This window comes from Sporisorium graminicola, chromosome SGRAM_4, assembly GCF_005498985.1.
Source record: "Sporisorium graminicola strain CBS 10092 chromosome SGRAM_4, whole genome shotgun sequence".
NCBI classification, from domain to species: domain Eukaryota; kingdom Fungi; phylum Basidiomycota; class Ustilaginomycetes; order Ustilaginales; family Ustilaginaceae; genus Sporisorium; species Sporisorium graminicola.
Genome location: NC_043734.1, coordinates 232285 through 254582, shown reverse-complemented (window position 1 = coordinate 254582; position 22298 = coordinate 232285). Strand labels below are relative to the sequence as shown.

Here is a 22298-nt window from a genome sequence, read left to right as displayed (position 1 = left end):
ATGAACGGGGTAAGCATCGATCAAGCAGTGCCACACAAAACGTAGATCCGCATGCTGACCTTGTTCCAACTTATTGCTTTGCTCTTCTCGCAGGTGTCCTCCTCGCATACCACCGTCTCCAAGGACGACATCTATGATCTTCTCGGCATCGGCTACGGTCCAGCCCATCTGGCCCTCTCGATCGCCCTTCGAGAGTCGAACGAGGCCAACGAGGTCAACTTCAAATCTCACTTCCTGGAGAGGCGCGGCCACTTTGCATGGCACCCTGCCCTTCTCCTCCCCGGCTCTCAGCTCCAGGTTTCGCCTCTCAAGGATCTGGTCACACTCCGTGATCCCACCTCTACCTATAGCTTCTACAACTATCTTCATTCGCATGGCCGTCTCGCCCGCTACATCAACAAGGAGCAAGGTGTTCCTAGTCGTCGCGAATGGACTTCTTACCTCGCTTGGGCCGCGCGACGCATGAACGAGGCTGTTTCGTACGGTCAAGATGTCATCTCCATCGAGCCTCTCACCCTCGCCTCGGCTGCTCCGGACGCCAAGCAGGAAACGCTTACGGTCCGACCCGCCAGTGGAGAGGAGGCGGATACGCTCTGCCTGTACCGCGTTCGCTGCCGGGACGAGGCCACGGGCCAGGTCGTCACTCGATACACTCGCAACCTTTCGGTGGCTGTAGGCGGGGTTCCCAAGTTACCGCCCGCATTCGAGACAGCCTATGCAGAGCAGCAGCACAGCGCTTCCGGCTCGATCCCACGCATCGTCCACTCGGGCTTCTTCGTCCCTGCGCTCGCTACGCTTGAGCCTGCGCTGCACAAGGCTGCAGCCCTGCGTCGGCCCGAGTCGGATGTCGCTGGTGGTGTACCGCTCGAGGACGCTTCTCGGCTACGCCTCGCCGTCATCGGCGCGGGACAGTCGTCGACCGAGATGCTGATGAACCTGCACTCGCGCTTCCCCACCGCCATTGTCACCATGATCTTCCGTGCTTCCGCGCTGGTGCCATCGGACGATACGGGCTTTGTCAACTCGGCCGCTTTCGACCCGGAACGCACCGACGAGTTCTGGCAGGCAAACGAGACGCAGCGTCGCAAGTGGCTGCAGGAGTTCAAGCGTACCAACTACTCGGTCGTTCGCACCGACTTGCTCAACGAGCTGCACGACTCGATGTATGACAAGTTTGAGGTGCCGCTCCCCGAGGAGCTCCAGGACCCTGCAGAGAGGGAACAGGGCCGGATGGAGATGCGCCGATGCACAGAGGTTGACCAGGTGCGCTCTGTGAAAGATGGGGTCGAGTTGACGCTGCGCGACAACTTGCGGAACGGCAAGCTCGAGACGGTGCGCTTCGACGCCGTGTTTGTTGGCACGGGCTTTGTTCGGTCTCCGTCGAAGATGCCGTTCCTGGAGCAGCTCAAGCCGTTCTACCCGGCGCTGGATTCCGAGTGGATGGCGCGCGATACCATTGTCGACGAAGACGAGACGGCCAAGATGGTGGATGTTGAAGACGACGAGGTGGTCGAGCGCCGACGCGAGAACCTGCGCGGCATCACGCGCGACTACCGACTCGTACCCGGCTCTTCGATGCGCAGCAGTGTGCACAGCAGCAGCGGCAAGTCTTCCCCCGGCGCATCAAGCGACGCCTCGTCCACGTCGTCCCAACAGACCCTGGCTAGCGAGGGTCCCCTCGAGCATGCTTCACACTTGCCCGAACCTTCGCTGTATGTCCTCGGCGGCAACGAGGCGACGCACGGTCTGTCCGACAGCCTGCTCTCCATCGTCGCGCATAGAGCGGGCGAGTTGACCGCCTCATTGATCCAGAGATTGCCCAGGACGAGGCGAGGCACTGCTTCCACGAGTACCAGTGTTGGAACGAACGGGACTGTTGCAGCGGAGGGCAAGACGACGACAACAACAACAACGACGACAACGACGATGACAAAGGCACGACAGGCGGCGGAGGTGGTCAACTCCAAGCTGGCTTCGCTGTCAGGATTGCAGTTGAACGAGTCGCAGTCGTAGACGATGTAAAGTAGACATATTCAAAACGGCCAACCGCCGCACACCCACATACACATGCACATATATTCTTGCTTGATAATTCAAAACGTTAATGGAAGATTTCAGTAAACGTCACAGAGTTTGCCGCTTATGCTCCGTCGTCGTCGCTAGTTGCGGCGGCTATCTCGCTAATCGGCTGTTCATCCTGGACCAGCCATCCCTGCCTCTCGGTCCTCGCTTGCGCCTTGCGCCTCTTGACTGCCTCCATCTTGGCCAAGACGTTCTTGGCACTGTTGAACAAGCCGCCCGTCTGCTGTCCACAGGCAAAACACTTGCTGTTCCTCGCAAACCGGCCGATTGCACACGCCTCGCAAAAGTAATGCCCACACCGCGTCACCACGGGATCCGTGAACGGCTGTCGACAGATGAGACACGCGAACGGCACTTCGTCCTCTTCCTTGTCGGACTCGGGATCCGAGAGCAGCGTCTCGCGCGCCGAGCGCGCCGCGCTGTTGGGCAGCACATCAAGCTGCCACCCGGCAAGGTAGTCCGATCGGTCGTGGAGGAACTTGCACGTATCGCCAAAGCCGCAGTAGCCCGTCTCCTTGTAGTCCTTGCAGATGTCCGGCTGGTAGTCCATGAGCGACGTGGTGCGTACCGTGGTGGTTTGGCGGATCGGCCCGCGGGAGCGCATTTTGGACGAGGAGCCGTCGTCGCGTGCGGCAACGTAAGACGTGTACGACTTGGCGCCGCGGTAGAGGCCGTCTGCGTTGCTTGTTCGAGATGGTTCTGAGGAAGAGGGGGTGGTGTCGAGATCCCAGTCGCTGTGGCGCGTGGCGTCGTCGCGGATCTTCTGCAGGCTGGAGGCGTTTGTTGATGAGGCGCCAGTACTGCCTGGGGTGCGACTCAGATAGGCCGAGGATGAAGTTGGGTTGCCTTCTTCCAAGCTGTAGGAGTCGTCGTCATCGTCCTCTGTTCGGCCGAGCTTCGACTTGCGATAGACTGAACCCGTGGACTGGACGAGCGGGTTATTGTTGGAGCGCTTCTTCTTGATCACCACAGCAGAGGAGGATTCGGAGTCGCTTGGATCCGAGTCACTGCCTGAGCGGTTGCGCGAAGATATCCGGGATGGTCCGGGGACGCTGTTCGAGGATGACGATGCCGTAGAAGAGGAAGCGGCGGCATTGATGGATGTGGTGGCGCGAGCTGCGGGGCCTCGTTTGCGCTTAAAGACGACGGTTGGGGGCGGTGCTGAAGGTCCACCGATCTCTGGAGTTGCGTCCATGTCGTCAGCCCCAGTGGTTGCTTTGATGGGGGTGCTGATCGTGATGGTGGCAAGACAGGAAGAATGAGTTTCCAGAACGACACACAAATCAAGGGTCTCGAGCAAGAAAGTTTCTCGGCTTTCGGAGTTTATTGGCTCAGTCGAAGAGTGGAGTGCCGACTTTTTTTCGTGCGATAGAGTTGCTTGCACAGACCCTCTTCGCGGTTGCGGAAAAGGAGAGGAAAAAGTAGAAATTTTTTGGTTGACTCGCGTTGGGATAATTCTTCGAGATTGAGAAGGGTTCAGTATGGTCGTCAGTATGGTGAGTTCGCACCTTCCTTCTTGACTTGTTAGGAGGGCAGTCACCCCTTCTGCACCTTTCCCGACTCAAATCGTCAAGTAGCAGTCTGATCATCCTCGCTCGGTCTGCTGCTCGTCGATCCTATTTCTGGTCTTACCAACCCCTCGAATTGCATCTTCAGGGTCCCACCCTACGTCTCCTCTGCGACGACGAACAACGTGAGAATCCGAAACCTACCCTGAACGCCATTGAATCTTCCTTGGATCGCTGCTTGGGTGTTTCAGCCTCTGACCCTGCTTTGTCTCGCCTTTGCTCTGCTGGCTTTCCTGGATCGTGTACAATCACAGACGGCTGGCGATTCGTCTGCTTTCATTCGTAGCTGCCAAAGATGCTGTCCTTGATCGGCTCTTCTCTTCTGCACCCCTCCAAGCGCACCCAGCTCTTGGAGAGGGCCAACACCAAGCTCAGCAGCAACGGAGCTAAACTCGCCTCCATCGATGCAGTCTACATTCACTTTGTCAACACTGCTTCGGAACAGGCCAACGCTGTTCTTGCTGATACCTCCAGCCCGCAGCGCAACGTCCTTGACAGCCTCCTTGTCTACGGCGACGATGTCGATCTGGCACACACCCGACCAGCTGTGCAGGCTGTCCTAGCTGGGGAAACTGGCTCGGCTCAGCAGACTGTCCTTTTTGTGCTCCCTCGGCCCGGAAGCATCTCGCCTTGGTCCAGCAAGGCCACCGACATTGCTCGCATGTGCACCCTCCAGGAGTACGTCGACCGCATCGAGCGTGGAATTGCCTTCGTCCTCGAGCCCGCGGCTGCCTCCTCGCCCCTCAAGGCTGCCGATTTTGCCAAGGTGCACGATCTTCTTCACGACCGCATGACGCAGTTCATCTCGGCCGTCCCTCCCACCGCCGCCGCTCTCTTCCACAAGGCGCAGCCCGCTCCCCTCACCCACGTCGACCTCCTTGGCTCTGACGGCACCTCGGATCGCCAGGTCGCCAAGCAGCGCCTCGTCGACGCCAATGAAAAGCTCGGTCTGGCTCTCGCCAACGATGAGATTGACTACCTCGTCGACGCTTTCATCGCCGGCAAGGGCGACGGCTCCGACGCGCTTCGTCGTAACCCCACTGACGTCGAGCTCTTCATGTTTGCTCAGGTCAACTCCGAGCACTGCCGTCACAAGATTTTCAACGCCGACTGGACCATCGACGGCAAGACCATGCCCAACACCCTCTTTGGCATGATCCGCAACACGCACAAGCTCCATCCGCAGCACACCATTAGCGCCTACTCGGACAACGCCGCTGTCATCGAGGGCTACGAGGCGACCCGTTTCGCCCCCTCCCCCGCCGGCGGCCTGTCTGTCTACCAGGGTGTCAAGGAACCCATGCCCTTCCTCGCCAAGGTCGAGACCCACAACCACCCCACCGCCGTCTCGCCTTACCCTGGTGCTGCTACAGGATCTGGTGGTGAGATCCGTGACGAAGGTGCCGTCGGACGTGGCTCTAAGCCCAAGGCCGGTCTCGTTGGTTTCATGACCAGCAACCTCCTCCTCGAGGGCGACGGCCGTCAGCCTTGGGAGGAAGACTTTGGCAAGCCTTCGCACATCTCGAGCGCCTACGACATTATGATCGATGGCCCCCTCGGTAGCTCTGCCTTCAACAACGAATTTGGTCGCCCCGGTCTGAGTGGCTTCTGGCGTACCTGGTCCGAGCGCGTCCCCGTCGACGACGCCTCGAGCGAGGTGCGTGGCTACCACAAACCCATCATGCTGGCCGGTGGTCTCGGCAACGTGCGTCCCAAAAACGCGCTCAAGTCCAGAATCACGCCCGATGCCGCCATCATTGTGCTCGGTGGTCCCGGCATGCTCATCGGCCTCGGCGGTGGTGCCGCTTCGTCCATGGCCAGCGGCAGCTCTTCGCGTGCCGCTCTCGATTTCGCTTCGGTGCAGCGCGACAATCCGGAAATGCAGAGGCGGTGCCAGCAAGTCATCGATGCCTGCACCGCGCTCAGCGATGCGCCCGGTGTCATCGAGGGCCGTATCGGCGAGGGCAACCCCATCCAGTCCATTCACGACGTCGGTGCCGGTGGTATCAGCAACGCTCTGCCCGAGCTCGTCCACGATGCTGGCCTCGGTGCTCGCTTCGAGATCCGTGACGTTCTCGTCGACGACCCGTCCATGAGCCCTATGGAGATCTGGTGCAACGAATCCCAGGAGCGATACGTGCTGGCCGTCGGCCAGGAGGACCTTGCTCGCTTCGAGGCCATCGCCAAGCGTGAGCGATGCCCGTACTCGGTCGTCGGCCGCGCCACGCTCGAGCAGGAGCTCGTTGTCACTGACCGTCTGCTCGGCGGCACACCTATTCACCTCCCCATGCCCATCCTCTTTGGTAAGCCGCCCAAGATCGCTCGTCAGGCTCAGAGCAAGCAGCTACTCCGTGTGCCTTTCGACTCGACCCTCACGTCGTACCTCCCGCACATCAAGGACGACCCGGTCAAGATGTTCGCCGAGGCCGTTGATCGCGTTCTGCACCTGCCCACGGTCGCTTCCAAGAACTTCTTGATCACCATCGGCGACCGAAGCATCACAGGTCTTGTTGTTCGCGACCAGATGGTCGGTCCTTACCAAGTGCCCGTTGCCGATGTCGCTGTCACGCGCACGTCGTACGGCTTTGAAGAGAGTCTCACCGGTGAAGCTGTCGCATCGGGTGAGCGCACTCCGCTCGCGCTCATCAGTGCAGCTGCTTCGGCCCGCATGGCTGTCGCCGAGTCGCTCACCAACATCGCCGCTGCCAGCATTGAAAGCCTCGAACGTATCAAGCTCTCGGCCAATTGGATGTGCGCCGCGAGCCACTCGGACGAGGGCGCGCGTCTCTACGAAGCCGTACAGGCGATCGGTCTAGACTTGTGCCCCAAGCTCGGTCTGGCCATCCCTGTCGGCAAGGACTCGATGTCGATGAAGATGGCGTGGGAATCGGCCGAGGGCGAGAAGCGCGAAGTCACTGCGCCGCTGTCGCTCACCGTGACCGCTTTCGGTCCCGTCGACGACATTACGCGCACCTGGACGCCGCAGCTGCGCACCGACGTCGATGACACGGTGCTGCTGTTCGTCGATCTGGCTGGCGGTAAGCAGCGTCTCGGCGGTTCGTGTCTCGCCCAGGTCTTCCGTCAGTTGGGTCACGAGGCGCCCGATGTCGAAGACGCCGCTGTGCTCAAGGCCTTCTTTGAGGCATGCTACACGCTCAAGCAGCTGCGCGTGCAGAAGCGCGATGAGGGCAGCCTGGTGCTCGCCTACCACGATCGTTCCGACGGTGGTCTGATCACCGCAATCCTCGAAATGTGCTTTGCGGGACACTGCGGTGCCGAGCTGTTTGTCGATGCCCTCGATGCCGAGCTGCGCGACCCCGTGGCTGCGCTTTTCAACGAGGAGCTCGGTGCGGTGATGCAGATCAAGGCGGGCGATATCAAGGCGGTCTCTGCGGTGCTCACTGCCGCCGGTGTGCCTTCTCACAACCTGCACGTGGTGGGACGTGTCACACCGGGCTCGCAGGAGATCAAGGTGGTGGCACGTTCGCAGCCACTGCTCTCGTCGACGCGGGCTACGCTGCAAAAGGCGTGGGCCGAGACGTCGTTCCGCATGCAGAGCTTGCGTGACAACCCAGAGTCAGCCGCGACCGAATACAGCCTGATCACTGACGAACCCACTTCGGCGGCCGCAGTGCGCTACGAACTCACGTACGACCCTCGTCAAGACGTGCTCGGTGCTTCGGTGGTGCAAGCTGCGCTCGAGACCCGACCCAAAGTGGCCATTCTGCGAGAACAGGGTGTCAATGGCCAGATCGAGATGGCGTGGGCTTTCACGCGTGCCGGCTTCTGCGCTATCGATGTGCACATGTCGGATCTCGTGGAAGGCCGAGTGGCGTTGGATCAATTCGTGGGTCTCGCGGCCTGCGGTGGTTTCTCGTTCGGTGACGTGCTGGGTGCCGGTAGCGGATGGGCCAAGTCGATCCTGCTCAACCCGAGCGTCAGGGCGCAGTTTGTCGACTTCTTCCAGAAGCGCACCGACACGTTCGCGCTCGGTGTGTGCAACGGCTGTCAGCTTCTCTCGCAGCTCGGTGTCGCCGGCCTCATCCCCGAAGCCGAACACTGGCCGCTGTTCAAGCCCAACGAATCTGGACGTTTCGAAGGCCGACTCTCCAACGTCGAGATCACCAAGTCCGGCGGTGCCAGCAGCATCTTCTTGGCCGACATGGCTGGCTCCGTGCTCCCCGCCATCATCGCCCACGGCGAAGGTCGCGCCAGCTTCCGCAACGAGGGCGACCTCGAGGCGTGCAAAGCTAAGAACCAGGTCGCGATGCAATATGTGGATCAGCGCTACCCGCTCAACCCCAACGGCTCGCCGGAGGGTGTGACGGCGGTGACGGCGAATGGTGGGCGTGTGTTGGCGCTCATGCCGCATCCGGAACGCGGAGTGGCGCTGTCGAGCATGAGCTGGGCTCCGGCGCAGGCGTATGCACGCGGCGAAAAGGGTTGGCAGGGTAAAGGGCCGTGGTTCAGGATGTTTGAGAACGCGAGAAAGTGGGTCGACTCTCAGAAGTAGGGAGTGCCGTGATAGATTCGGAATGTTTGCAGAACGTAGACTCACAGACTCAATGGATCGAGTTCGAATGCTGTTAGCTGGTCACCGCGTGCGTTTCAGAGAAGTGTCATCCTTGATCACAATGAATGAGCAGGCTGCCAGCTGAGGGCGATGTTGAACATTGAAGGCCGTGCGAACTATCAAGTGTCATCATCATCATGGCCATTGGCACTCGTATTCGTCGGCGCTCTCGTTTTCCCCGCATTCTCCGACGGCAACGCGCCATGCGACAGCAGCAGATCTCTCACATCCTGCTCCGTACCCTGACGCCACAACGGATCCAAGTCTAACCTCACCAAATTGGCTACCAGCTTTCCCGCCGTGTACACCAACACGGTCGGCAGCACCTGGAGCGTCTTTGAGTTGTACTCGTCAAACTCTTCCTCGCCATCCTCTTCATCCTCGTCCCCCGAACGACCGAAGCCAATGGCTGCCGCTTGGACCTGGAGGAATTTGGTGTGGGGGTATACGCGTGCAAGCGAGGCCAGCGAGGCGGTGAGCGCGTTGCACTGAGCAACGGCTTTCGAGTAGATGTGGATAATGATGGTGACATGCGGGTCTTCGTTGTCGATCGAAGCGACGTATCCGCGTTCGTCGACTTCGCGCAGATGGCCAAAGTATCGATCGCTGCTTGGTGTCGCTGAGGGGAAGGCTGAAGCCGGGTCGCCCGAGATGAGCGCGCTGTGGCGAGCAGAGTGGAACGACTTGAGCTCGGAAATACGCATCTCTCGACGTCGCTCTTTGGCCTGCAGGTCGGCGATGGCGGTCTGGCTCACTGCGTCGTGCTCGTCGTCGTCGTCGTCCGTGTCGCGGTTCTCACGCTGCAGCCGTTCAGCGTGCTCGCGTTTCTCTCGGGCGACCTGCTCGGCGTACGTCTCGGATGACAGCGCCATGGCTTGCATCTGTCGGTTAGTAGCGTGAATGGAGGCGGAGCGTGCGGCTGACTCTTGTTGTGCTCGAAGCTGTCGATCGCGCAGCACGCCTTTCGGGCCGGTATTGGACGCGCCCTCCTCACCACGGTTGGCAGTACGCGAGCGTTGGAGGCCTTTGATGGCGCTGCTGTCCACAGCAGCAGAGCGAGACGACGGAGCATCTGCATCGTCATCGTCGTTGAAGTAATCACCATCATCGTCGTCGTCGGGCAAGTCCGATCCGAGCTCGTCGTCGGTGTTGGGAGCAGAGTGGTCGGAACCCTGTGCCGCCGCTGCTGCTGCTCGGCGGTCCTCGCGATACGACGAGGCAGGTTGCGCATCAATGCCGTGCAAGATGGCCGCCTCGATGGGGTCGCCGCTTCCTGACATGGTAGCTTTCAATGTAGAGAGGAAGGAAGGGGCCGGCCGCGTGATTGAGAGCTCGCTACTTATATCGAGTGCCAGCGGGAAGCGCTGAAAGGAACAGCTTTTGGGTGGTAGGCTAGCGGGATGAAATGCAGCTCAGAGTTCCCTCCTCATGTATCTCTCGTCGCGTGAGCAGGCTGCGCTGGGTTGGCGCAGGTCGTGTGAAGCAATAAAGGGGTTGTTGGTGTTGGTGGGGGAGGCTCGAGACACCTGTCAGTCACGCAAAAGCTTTAAACCAAGACACAGACCGAGAAATTTGAAGTGCCTTGCATGTGTGCGTGTTCCGCTGGCCCGTTCATCGATTTGTTCCTTGACTGCTGTCACTCGAGCAAATGCATGAGAGCATCCAGAAGCGAGCGAGCGAGAGTGTTGGTCTAGAAGCTTGGGCATGGTTGCGAGATGTCGGTATACTAGATGTAACAATTTTATTTTTACGCAACATGCCGCACGAGTCACTCACCACTTTCTCGGCTGCCGTTCCTCCTCTTTTTTTCGCCAATTTCTGGCTCAGATTCTTCTTGTTCTCGTCGAGCGAGCTGCGCTGAAGCGAAAAGAAAGCTGAGTCTTCGCCTTCTCTGTGTTGGTTGATTGCTTTGGGTCTGCCAAAATCAATGCCGGCGTTTACTGTAGCTCCGAGTCAGCTTGCTCCGAGTCAGCTTGCTCCGAGTCAGCTTGCTTTCTCTCCTCTCCTCCACCATCTACCAGTGAAGTCTCCATCGCCCCGTTCGTTCGTTCAGGTCACCAACACCCGCAGGTGATCATCGTACGCAGCGATACCACCCATCACCATGGCAGAGACTAAAGACTCGGCCGCCGCCGTCTTTGGCGAGCACGAGGTCACGGCCGCCTTCAACTTCCCCACAGAGGAAGAAAAAGTCATCCGATACTGGCGCGCCATCGACGCATTCAAGACTTCTCTCAAGCAGAGCGAAGGTAGGAAACCGTTCAGCTTCTACGACGGTCCTCCCTTTGCCACCGGTCTGCCCCACTACGGACATCTTCTCGCTGGTACCGTTAAGGACATTGTCACCCGACACGCACACTCTACCGGTCACTATGTCGATCGCCGCTTCGGTTGGGACTGCCACGGTCTCCCCGTTGAGCACGAGATCGACAAGAAGCTCGGCATCAAGGGCAAGGAAGACGTCATGGCCATGGGCATCGACAAGTACAACGCCGAGTGCAAAGCCATAGTCATGACGTACCAAAAAGAGTGGAAGGATACCGTCGAGCGCATGGGCAGGTGGATTGACTTTGACAACGGTTACAAGACCATGGATCTCAGCTTCATGGAGTCCGTCTGGTGGGTCTTCAAGACGCTCCACCAAAAGGGGCTCGTCTACCAGGGCATCCGTGTCATGCCTTACTCCACCGCCTGCACCACCCCACTTTCCAACTTCGAAGCTGGTCTTGACTACCGCGAGGTGCAAGACCCCGCCGTCACCGTCAGCTTCCCCCTCGTCGATGATCCTAAGACCGCCTTCCTCGCTTGGACCACCACTCCTTGGACCCTCCCTTCCAACCTCGGTCTTTGCGTCCACCCGGACTTCAACTACATCAAGATCCACGACGACGAGCGCGACATGAACTTCATCATCCACGAAGATCTCCTCACCACCCTCTACAAGGACCCCAAAAAGGCCAAGTTCCAAAAAATCGAAACCTACAAAGGCAAGGATCTCGTCGGCAAGCACTACGAGCCTATCTTCCCCTACTTCCAGGAGCGCTTCAAGGACCGCGCCTTCCGTGTGCTCTCCGACACCTACGTCACTTCGGATGCAGGTACCGGTATCGTCCACCAGGCTCCTGCCTTTGGTGACGACGATCACCGCGTCGCCATCGCCCACGGCGTCATCTCGCGCGACGAGACTCCTCCCAACCCCGTCGATGGCTCCGGCCGATACACTAACGAGGTGCCCGACTACGAAGGTATGCATGTCAAGGACGCCGACAAGGCTATCCAGAAGGAGCTCAAGGCGCGCGGCCGTCTCATTGTGCAGGCCACCCTTAGCCATCAGTACCCCTTCTGCTGGCGATCGGGCACTCCCCTCATCTACAAGGCTATTCCTTCGTGGTTCGTCCGTGTCGAGCCCGTCATCGAAAAACTCGTCAAGAACAACGACGCTACACGCTGGGTACCCGGCCATGTCGGCGAGGGTCGATTCGGCAGCTGGATCGCCAACGCTCGCGACTGGAACATCTCGCGCAACCGATACTGGGGCACTCCCATCCCATTGTGGGCCAGCGAAGATATGCAAGAGATTGTCTGCGTCGGCTCGGTTGAAGAGCTGGAGAAGCTCTCGGGCGTCACTGGCATTACCGATCTCCACAAGGACAAGATCGACCACATCACCATCCCATCGCAACAGGGCAAGGGTCAGCTCAAACGCGTCGAAGAGGTCTTTGACTGTTGGTTCGAGTCCGGTTCCATGCCCTACGCCCAGGCGCACTATCCCTTTGAGAACAAGGAGAAGTTCGAACGGTCGTTCCCTGCCGACTTCATCTCGGAAGGTCTCGACCAGACCCGAGGTTGGTTCTACACGCTCCTCATCTTGGCTACGCACCTCTTTGACACGGCGCCGTGGAAGAATCTCATTGTCAGCGGTCTCGTGTTGGCCGCCGACGGCAAGAAGATGAGCAAGTCGCTGCGCAACTACCCGGACCCCAACCTGCTCATCAACCAGTACGGCGCCGATGCCATCCGACTCTACCTCATCAACTCGCCCGTGGTGCGTGCTGAGAATCTGCGCTTCAAGGAGGAAGGCGTCAAGGAGGTGATCGCCTCCACGTTCTTGCCGTGGCTCAACTCGTTCCGCTTCTTCCTCGGCTCGGTCAACATGCTCGAGAAGGACCATGGCATCAAGTTTGTTTACCAGAACAAGGTCGAAAAATCGAGCAATGTCATGGACCGATGGATCCTGGCGCGCTGCCAGTCGCTCATCAAGCTCATCAGCGAAGAGATGGCCGCATACCGTCTGTACACGGTGGTGCCGCGCTTGGGCGAGCTCATCGACGAGCTCACCAACTGGTACATCCGCTTCAACCGTCGTCGTTTGAAGGGTGAGAACGGTGTCGAGGATACGCAGGCGGCACTCAACTCGTTGTTCGAGACGCTATACACGCTCTGTCGCACCCTGTCATCGTTTACACCCTTCCTGACCGAGAATCTGTACCAAGGTCTGCGCAAGTTCCTGCCAGCACCTGCGGCGGACGACAAGCAGGACTACCGCAGTGTCCACTTCTTGTCGTTCCCCGAGGTCAACGAGTCGTACTTTGACCCGGTCATTCAGCGCCAGTTCAAGGCGCTCCAGTCGGTGGTCGAGCTGGGCCGTGTGATCCGCGTCAACTCCAACCTGCCCATCCGTGTGCCGCTCAAGGAGCTCGTTGTGTTCCACACCGACAAGGAGTATCTGCAGGACGTCGAGTCGCTGTCGGACTACATCAAGGAGGAGCTCAACGTGCGCGATCTGGTCCTGTCGTCGGACGAGGCCAAGTGCGGTGTGCGCTTCAAGCTGTTTGCCGACTGGCCCGTGTTGGGTCGCAAGCTGCGCAAGGACGTGGGCAAGGTTCGCAAGGGTCTTGAGAGCGTCACGTCGGACGATGCAAAGGCATACCGCGAGACGGGCAAGCTCAATGTGGCGGGAGTGGATCTGGTGGAAGGCGATCTGCGCGTCATCCGCTACGTCGAGACCAAGGAGATCGAGGGCACGTTCGAGAGCAACACGGACGGCAATGTCGTTGTGCTGCTTGACATCCAGCAGCGACCCGAGCTGGTGTCGGAGGGCACGGCGCGTGAAGTGATCAACCGCATCCAGCGTCTGCGCAAGAAAGCTGGGTTGGTGGCTACGGACGAAGTGGACGCGTTCTACTCGTTCGAAGCTGGACTTGGCCAGGTGCTCGCGGAATGCATCGAGAGCCAACCGGAGACCTTCATGAAGGCGTTGCGCAGGAAACCCTTGCCTGAAGCTGAAAAGCGAGAGGACGCGAAGGTCATCTTGCAAGAAGAGCAGGAGGTGGGCGAGGACAAGTTCATGCTGACTCTGGCTTGGGCTTGAACTTGCGACAGATAGAGATGGAAGCGGGAGAGGAAGAGAGAATGCGATGTTGTTTTGCTCTTCAATGATGGCGTGTGTGCGTGAAAAGTGTGAGAGTGAAAAGTTACAGTGATGCTGGTATATGTGTGCGAGCTGCGCCCGAGCATGAGAGGGTTGGGTATATGAACGAGAGGTTTCTCGCTTTTCAGAGCCGCTCTTGATGACAGTACGGAGCTGTGAGCGGCAGGCGAGCTGAAGGCGCGTGATCAGCGCTTCTTGGTCGAACCGAATCCACCAAAACCCATGGCAGCTATCATTGCTGCTTCGGCGTCGTTTCCTTCCGCCGCGCCTGCCTCGGCGGCTGCTTGGGGCTCGTTGTTGCTCGAGGCGGACCTCTTGAGCAACTTCTGCTGTCTCCTTTTTTCCCTCTTCGCCTCTCTCTCCTTTTCCTCCTGTTCGGCGATCTGCTGAATGCGTCGATCAAAATCATACACTGCACTGTTCTTGCCACCGCCTCCCGCCGCTGCCTCAGCTTCCCTGGTCAACTTGTCCAGCATGTCCTGCACGTCTTGTAGCGTCGCTCTATCCTGCTGCGTGGACTGACCTATCCGCATCAAATGTACGCGTCCATTGATATGATCCAGATAAGCCAGATTGTCCTTGAGCAGCTTCCTGCACACCTCGCAGTAGAACCCAGGCCCCGTCTGACCTTTGCCATCGGAGGAAGTAAGGTCGACCATGAGCGTCTTGCCCTGATTTCGCTCGAGACCAAGCGGCGCACGACGCTGCTGCATGGCGAGCTCGGGTTCGGGTGCGTTGGACTTGAGCCTCTTGAGTGGTTGCAGGCCTTGCAAGCGTCGCTCGGCGTTGACAGAATCAAGTTCGGCCTGGCGCTTCTCGCGAGACATGGCCTTGCGCGAAAATTCTTCTTTGTCCCATGTTCGACGGCTGGGGCCTACGCCTTTGCTGGTATTGTTGTTGTCACCGCCACCGCCACCACCGGTGGCGGCAGATGTAGGTGGTCTGGATTGCGACATGATCGCAGTCAGTTCGATATCAGAGTGCTGGAGTGGTTGGAGGTTGCCGGTGAAGTCGAGCCAATTGCTCCACTTTGGGAGAAGGCGAGCGGCTATGGCAGTCAAATTTCCGACATCCGAAGCACTCCAAGAGGTGATCGCGTCAGATCATGTCAGATCGGGAAGCGCAGAGCCAGAGAGAGACACGCGAAGAGCGAGAGGTGTGTGATCTTCTGAGAGGGAGACAGATGGAGTCCTTTTTTTCCCTTTTTTGTGACTGTAGAGAGGAAGAGCACTGACCTTCGCGACTGTTTTTCTGTGTTTTTGGGCCGAAGCCACAAGCAATTCCAACGTAGCTCTCATCACCATTCCATCACCGTTCCATCACCACCGCCAACCTCTTCCTCTCCCACCATATCGCTTTGATCCAGGATTCTCACGAGCGTGCACATCCTTATCGTTTCGCGCCTAGCTCGGAGCGTACAAAAGAGTGCAAAGCTTGAATCAATCCGTCGCAGCCGTCTAGCTCGATCGCGCGTCGACGTCGCGGTAACTTCCTCACTTCCGCGCCCAGCGCCTGACCGCATCCTCCACCATGTTTGGCTCTAGCGGTTTCGGTGGCTTTGGCCAGCAGAACAACCAGCAACAGCAGCAGCAACCGCAGCAGCCAGCTGGTGGTCTCTTTGGTCAACCACAGCAGCCCACTACGCCTGCTCAGACCGGCTTTGGCGCTTCCACAGGTGAGTACACATTATACTCGATCGCTTCTTTGCTAGGTGTGCTGACATACTCCATCCACTCTGCCGTGTTGTTTTAGGCTTTGGATCCTCAGGTGGCTTTGGCGCAGCGCAGCCAGCTGCCCAGACCGGCGGTGGTCTGTTCGGACAGCAACCCTCCCAGACGCAGACCCCTTCTTTTGGCGGCTTTGGCGCAAACAATAACAATGCATCCACCACAGGCGCTTTCGGCGCACGTCCCGCCGGCGCCACCGGCTTCGGTGGCTTTGGCGCGCCCGCTTCGACCTCCGGTACTAGCTCTTTTACATTTGGCTCCACTCCTAACCAGCAGCAGCAACAGCCAGCGGCTGGTGGTTTTGGCGCGTCCACATTTGGCTCAGCGGCTCCAGCTACCGGCGGCCTTTTCGGACAGCAGCAGCAACAGCAGCCAGCTGCAGGTGGATTCGGTGCGACAGGCGGTGCGTTTGGCCAGCCTGCCGCCGGCGCAATTCCCAGCCAGATCACACAGGGCACTGCCACGGTTCCCTACGACCCGGTTCGTGAAGACTTGACCCCAACAGAGCACATCAAGGACCGCAAGAGTTGGGACGTCCAGCAGGCCATCAACGTCATGCCCGCCTACTCGCACTACAGCATCGAGGAGCTCCGTCTCATGGATTATCAGCAGGGCCGATCCAAGGGCAACGCGGGCCCTGGTGCCACTGGCGCCCCTTCCACTGGCTTTGGCTTTGGCGCATCAAACGCCTCCACCGGCGCCTTCGGTCAGCCCCAGCAGTCTTCCGCCGGTTTCGGTGCTACCCCTTCCACGACAGCCTCAGGCGGTCTCTTTGGTCAACCCCAACAACAGCAGCAATCCGGCGGCCTCTTTGGCCAGCAAAACAACCAGCAGCAGGCCGGAGGTCTCTTTGGGGCCAAGCCTACCACCACCGGCTTTGGCGCCTCGACGTCCAGCGGAGGTCTCTTTGGTCAGCAGCAGAACCAGCCTCAGACTGGTGGCCTGTTCGGTCAGCAACAACAGCAGCAGCCTTCTTCCAGCTTTAGCTTTGGCTCGCAACCTCAGCAGCCTGCTGCCAGCACTGGCTTCACGTTTGGTGCCAACAACAACAACCAGCAGCAGCAGAACAAGCCCGCCTTTGGCTTTGGCGCCTCCACCACCCAGCCTGCTCAGACCGCTTCCACCGGCTTTGGGTTTGGTGCCAACAACAACCAGCAGCAGCCCGGTCAGACGGGCACTGGCTTTGGTGCTGGTGCCACCGGCACCACAGGCGGATTCTCGTTCGGCCAAAAGCCTGCCACTGGTGGCCTGTTTGGCGCTGCCACCTCACAGCCCGGTCAGACGGCCGGCGCAACCAGCACTTTTGGCGGCTTCGGCGCCAATAACAACGCAGCTACGCAGAACAAACCCGCTTTCGGCTTTGGCGCAGGGGGAGGTTTCGGTGCAACCTCAGGCGCTGGCACTGGCACTACCGCCGCTCCTGCTGCCACTGGCGGCATCTTTGGCGGGGCTGGCTCGACGCAGCCCAGCGGTGGTCTCTTTGGCAGCACCAACACAGCCGCAGGGGGTGCTGCAGGTACCACAGGAGGCTTTAGCTTTGGCGCCAACAACAACCAGCAGGCCAACCAGCAGCCCGGCCAGACTGGCGCCACCGGCGGCTTTGGAGGTAGTCTCTTTGGCGCCAAGCCAGCAGGTCAGACGGGCGCGCAGCCAGCCTCTGGCGGTCTCTTTGGCGCTGCAGGCACCCAGACGGGTCAGCAGGGTAGCACTGGCTTTGGCGCTGGCGCATCGACCGGTGGAGGTCTCTTCGGCAGCACGGCCAACAAGCCAGCCACCGGCGGCTTTTCGTTTGGTGCAGGCGGCGGCTCTTCGCTCTTCGGCGGCAACAACCAGCAGAACAACCAGCAGCAAGGTGCCGGCGGTCTCGGAGGAGGCTTTGGCCAGACGCAGAACAACACATCAGGAGGTCTCTTTGGCCAATCGAACCAGACCTCGACCGGTGCCACTGGCGGAGGACTTTTCGGCGGTGCCGGCAACACCGGAGGCTCGTCGCTCTTTGGCAACACGGGCGCATCCAACACGGGCGGTGGCCTCTTTGGCAGCTCTACCCAGAACGCTACCGGCGGCGGTCTCTTTGGCGGTCTCGGCGGTGCGCAGAACCAGCAAGCCTCGGGAGGTCTCTTCGGCCAGTTGCAGCAAAACCAGCAGCAGCCAGGCTTGTTGCAGAACCAACAGCAGCAACCCACCGTTCAGGCTTCGCTTGACGCGAACCCTTACGGCACCGACAGCCTCTTTGCCTCAAACCCGATCAATGGCGCTGCTGGGGGCTCGGCGGCTAACGGTGCTTCGCTCCCCTTCAACGTGGCCCCCAAGAACAAGCCGCCTCTCACCACGCCCTTCCGCTCCAGCCCGCGTGGCGCCAACAAGATCAACCGCCTGCGCGGCTCGACGCCTGGTGCCTCGGGTCTCGGCAGCTCCAGCTTTGTCCGCGAGGGGACACCTGGATCGTTCCGAGAAGGCACTCCGGGCGCACACGCTCGCTTTGGTACGCCTGGACGTGCTGGTTCACCTGCTCTCTTCAAGGGCCTGAGCGACGAGTACAGCCAGCCACTGTCTTCGCAAGCCTTTGTTTCGCGACCGTCGGCGAAGCGCCTGGTGCTCGACGATGCCGGAGAGAACAGTTTCTCTGCCTCGCGCATCGGGCGCAGCGGCAGTGTGCCCCACTTTGACACAGGCAGCAGCCCAGCCGTCGGCTCGCTCGGTGCTTCAGCATTCCGCAGTGGCACTGTTCAGCCTGGCTCAGCAAGCCGCGTCACCTTCAGCCCGGCCCTTGAGCAGCGTGCTGAATCTGTACGTCCTGGCGGTGGCGATCTCTCGTTTGCTTCGTCGCTTCCCTCGCGTCGTGGAAACTTCCTTGGCGGTGCGTCTTCCAGTGTTGTCGAAGACACTCCGCTCAAGACGGTCTCGGCGGCGGCTGCAAAGGCCAATGTGCCGCGGCAGGGTCGCGACCTCGAGTCGTCGTTCGCTGCGCCATCCAGCACCGCAGCTGGCACTGCCAACAATGGATCCACCGCCTCGTCGGGCAAGGTGGGTGAATACTTCACCGAGCCTTCGCTCGCTGCTCTCCGCACCGCCAACTACAACGAGCTCGCTGCCGTGCACAACTTTATTGTCGGTCGCAAAGGTGTCGGTCAGATTGAGTTCCTCGAACCCGTCGACCTCACCTCGATCGACGACCTCAACGATATCGTGGGAGGCATCGTCCAGATCCGGCTTAAGGAGGTAGTCGTGTATCCCGAGGAGGACGACTATGACCCTCGTAACCCCAAGGACGGCGCTAAGCGCAACTTTGTGCCTGGCATCAAGGCCAAGCAGGGCACAGGACTCAACGTGCCTGCGCGTGTCAGCCTCGAAGCGTGCTGGCCTACCGACCGCGCCACTCGCGAGCCGATCAAGGATGCCGAGCATCCACGTGTCAAGCAGATGATTAACAAGCTCAAGAACAAGCCCGAGACCGAGTTTGTTGACTTCGAACCAGAGTCTGGCACCTGGACCTTCAAAGTCAAGCACTTTAGTCGATACGGCCTGGACGACGCGGACGAGGACGAAGAGGCGGCTGCTAGCGGCGACGGCGAGGCCAAGCGCGCTGCAGCTGCCAGAGGGAGTAGTGGCAACAATGCCAAGCGACCTGCTAGTAAGCGCCTTGCTTCTATGACTGCCGATGAAGAGGATTTGTCGGATCAGGACGCGTCGGTTGTCGGCGGCGTGTTCCACCTGAGCGATGGAGACGACGACGATGACGACGATGCGCCGCCTCCATTGCGGACGCTCGATGATGGCGATATGGACACCGACGACGATGCAAGCCAGGCAGCTGCTGCAGCAGCGGCACTTTCTGCTGCCAAGCGCCGTCAGCAGCGCCAGTGGACGCCCTCCTCGAGCGCTACCGGTCGCGAGCGTGGAGGCAGCGCTACGCCATCTCGAGCCATGTCGACGGTGGGCAACGCCGCCGAGGCGCGACGCGTGCAGGTGATGCAGGCGAGTTTTTTTGGGCAAGACGACAGTAAACTAGCTTCCGCTGCTGTCGTTCCTGCCAAATCAACGGGAGCCAGCCTGAGCCAAAAGAAGACGCTCAACCTTCGACCTTCGGCCATCGCGGCCACAGCATCCGCACAAACACCGACCAAGCTAGCTGCTGCGCCAGTCGAACCATCAAACGACCGCCCAGTCGAGGCACCGCGAGTGCAAGAAGAACAGCAACCGGCCAAGAAACTGCGCAAGCTCGATGTGGCTCAGTCCGAGGCCGTCGCAGCTGATGATGAGATACTCGATGCCGGCTTGTCGCTCGGACGCAGCTTTCGAGTCGGATGGGGACCTGACGGCGTCTTGGTGCACAATGGCAGGATTGTTAGTGGCTCTGCTACCAAAACGGAAGTCGCCGATGCAGTGGCCTCGACAACGACATCGACGCTCATTCTGGAAAAAGTCAAGCTGTTCAAGGATGCCGAGACGGCCAAACAGGAGGCCGATAAGGCGGAAAAGCTGCTCTGTGTCCAGCTCGACCACACCAACGTCGAGCTCGACGAGGACGGCGTGCCGACGGCCTACACGGACTTTGCGACACGCTTCCGACACTTTGCCACATCCTTCGAGCACAAGGATCGAAGCTTCGAGGCGAGCCTGTGGCGACTTGGAGTTGCGCTCTTCGATGAGATCGAGCTGCATGTGCCCGAAGGTGCACCCACCGCGACGGCCGATCGCATCCGCAACATGCGCAGGAAAGCAGCGCTGTCCGACTGGCTGCGTCACACGGTGGCCGGCACGGTCGAGTCCGAGGCGCGCTCGCACGTGGCTGCTTCTCGACGCGCCGCCTTGCTGTTCAGCTACCTGAGCGGCAACCAGGTGGAGCGTGCTGTCAATGCTGCGCTGGAAGCGGGGGATTTGCGCCTTGCGACGCTGATCGCCCAGGCGGGAGGCGACGAAGAGGTTCGTGCCGACATTAGCGAGCAGCTGCTGTCGTGGCGGAAGGAGGGTGTCGACGCCCACATCACGCGCGACCATCGCCGGGTGTATGAGCTGCTTTCAGGAAACGTGCTTGTCTCGAAGGGCACTGACTCGCGAACGACCAAAGATCCCATTGATCAGGTGGGCGACCTGCCCATCTGCGAAGGATTGGACTGGAAGCGAGCGTTTGGCATGTTTTTATGGTACGAGGCGCCGTACGAGGCGCCTCTGGAGCACTCTTTTGAGCGCTACGAGGCGCAAGTGGCGCCTTCCGCGTCCGCTGGTGCCGGCATCGCTCCGCCTCTGCCATGGTATCGGGAGAGTTCGAGTTTGGGCGCGACACGCTTGCGCCAGCTGCTGCAAAAACATGGCGGGTATGATCGCGATGCAATGTTCGAGCTGCTCAAGCTGTACGTCGACCCGGCCTATGGTCTCGAGCCGGCGCTGAACGCGTGTGCGTTTGGTGCGTCGAATGTCGATGCGCGCCTGCCTTGGCACTTGTATAATCTCTTGTCTCGCGTGCTGCAGCGACGTGATTTTGGCGATCGCATCGAGCTTGGTCTTGCAGAGGAGGACGGGGACGACGCGGACATGCTTGACAGCAAAGAGGCGGCAAGGTCGAAGCAGGTTCAGGGCAACTCTGCACGCGCAGACACATTGGCATCCGCCTATGCGACGCAGCTCGAGCTGCTGGGTCTGTGGAAGTGGTCTGCCTTTGTGCTGCTGCATTTGGAGCTGAGCGAGAGCCGCGAGGCAGCGATCAAGGCGCTACTGGCTCGCAACGTGACCAAGCTCGACGACGAGCGTGACTTCCTTTGCGGCCGTTTAATGGTGCCCGAATCGTGGCTGTACGAGGCCAAGTCATATGCAGCACGCGCTAGGGACGATCGATACGGCGAGTACCAGCTGCTGCTCAAAGCGCACAACTGGACGGCGGCGCACAACGTTGCTGCGCTGCACCTGGCACCGGAAGCCATCATCCGGGGCGACCACGAGTTGGTGTCGGTGTTGTTCTCGCCTTTCTACCTGGAAGTGGAAGGCGGGGATCCAGCGGACGAGATTGCAGGTTGGGCGGATGGCGCGGCGCTGTACATCGATTACGTGGCCGCGTCGAGGGAGATCCCATCGTTGGCTGCGCTGTTTGCGGAGCCAGAGACGCGCCAATTGGCTCTGGAGAAGGCGGAACGGTATGCGGCTCGTCTGCCGACGTTGGCTGCTGGCGTCAATGCTCTGCTCTCGTATTCTTCGTCGAGCGCTACGTGCTTTACAGCCGAGACCAAGGCGGGGGAGAGGACACACATGGTGGCGAGGACCGAGATCATTGCGGGGATCACTAACCTTTCGCGGATCTTGGTGAACATTGCTACAGCCACTGCGACCACCACCACTGCTGCAGCTGCTGCTACCGGTTCGGCGGCGGTGGAGCCGAGCGTGAAGGCAAAGTTGGAGGCGATCGGGGCGGGGCTGTTGGCGAGCGGCGCCGTTTCTGGTGGTGGGGGCGGAGGTAGAGGCGAAAGGGACGGAGGGTGGGATCCGGCGGCGTTGGAGGTGGATTCTGTGCAGGCAGCGGCAGATGACTATTTGTCGTCGTTGGTCGCTATTGTTTGAGAGGAAGACGGACGGGACTCTCAGGGGTTGGACTCGAAGCACACACACCACGCAGACGCAGAGGAAGAAGATGGGGCGAATTGAACGTTTCTGTAGACATACAAATGAATTTCTGGGCTTTTCTTATGGAAGTGTGGGACGATGATGAGGGTGAGATGGTGGGGGTTAGTGTGAGCGGATGAGGATTTTGGAAGAATGTATGAATGTACATGCGCGTGCGTGTGGAGGAGGAAAGCGGAGCAGAAAAAAGTTGGTTTGTGTTTCTTAATTTGTTGGTGTTGTCGTTGTTGCTTGACATCTAACCATCACCCGCGCCTCTACACTACAGCCTCGTACGAACGTTGACGACGAGCGACGATCACAAT

At 59.8% G+C, this 22298-nt stretch overlaps 7 protein-coding genes across 7 annotated transcripts; 4 read left to right on the top strand and 3 right to left on the bottom strand.

Annotated features, from left to right (window-relative positions):
* On the top strand, positions 1-2013 carry EX895_004559 (uncharacterized protein; the record flags this gene model as incomplete). The annotated part of the gene is made up of 2 exons (XM_029885153.1): positions 1-9; positions 94-2013. 2 exons carry the CDS (start codon positions 1-3, stop codon positions 2011-2013), a joined length of 1929 nt encoding a protein of 642 aa, XP_029738395.1.
* A 127-nt stretch (positions 2014-2140) lies between these two features.
* Positions 2141-3277, bottom strand: EX895_004558 (uncharacterized protein; the record flags this gene model as incomplete). Its single annotated transcript, XM_029885152.1, has 1 exon — positions 2141-3277. The coding sequence occupies one exon, from the start codon at positions 3275-3277 to the stop codon at positions 2141-2143; it is 1137 nt and encodes a 378-aa protein (XP_029738394.1).
* Positions 3278-3945: 668 nt separating this feature from the next.
* On the top strand, positions 3946-8163 carry EX895_004557 (uncharacterized protein; the record flags this gene model as incomplete). The annotated part of the gene is made up of 1 exon (XM_029885151.1): positions 3946-8163. The coding sequence occupies one exon, from the start codon at positions 3946-3948 to the stop codon at positions 8161-8163; it is 4218 nt and encodes a 1405-aa protein (XP_029738393.1).
* A 179-nt stretch (positions 8164-8342) lies between these two features.
* EX895_004556 (uncharacterized protein) lies at positions 8343-9503 on the bottom strand (the record flags this gene model as incomplete). The annotated part of the gene is made up of 1 exon (XM_029885150.1): positions 8343-9503. The coding sequence occupies one exon, from the start codon at positions 9501-9503 to the stop codon at positions 8343-8345; it is 1161 nt and encodes a 386-aa protein (XP_029738392.1).
* Positions 9504-10327: 824 nt separating this feature from the next.
* EX895_004555 (uncharacterized protein) lies at positions 10328-13594 on the top strand (the record flags this gene model as incomplete). Its single annotated transcript, XM_029885149.1, has 1 exon — positions 10328-13594. One exon carries the CDS (start codon positions 10328-10330, stop codon positions 13592-13594), a length of 3267 nt encoding a protein of 1088 aa, XP_029738391.1.
* A 245-nt stretch (positions 13595-13839) lies between these two features.
* On the bottom strand, positions 13840-14610 carry EX895_004554 (uncharacterized protein; the record flags this gene model as incomplete). Its single annotated transcript, XM_029885148.1, has 1 exon — positions 13840-14610. One exon carries the CDS (start codon positions 14608-14610, stop codon positions 13840-13842), a length of 771 nt encoding a protein of 256 aa, XP_029738390.1.
* A 574-nt stretch (positions 14611-15184) lies between these two features.
* Positions 15185-21933, top strand: EX895_004553 (uncharacterized protein; the record flags this gene model as incomplete). The annotated part of the gene is made up of 2 exons (XM_029885147.1): positions 15185-15329; positions 15407-21933. 2 exons carry the CDS (start codon positions 15185-15187, stop codon positions 21931-21933), a joined length of 6672 nt encoding a protein of 2223 aa, XP_029738389.1.
* Between the last annotated feature and the right edge of the window lie 365 nt (positions 21934-22298).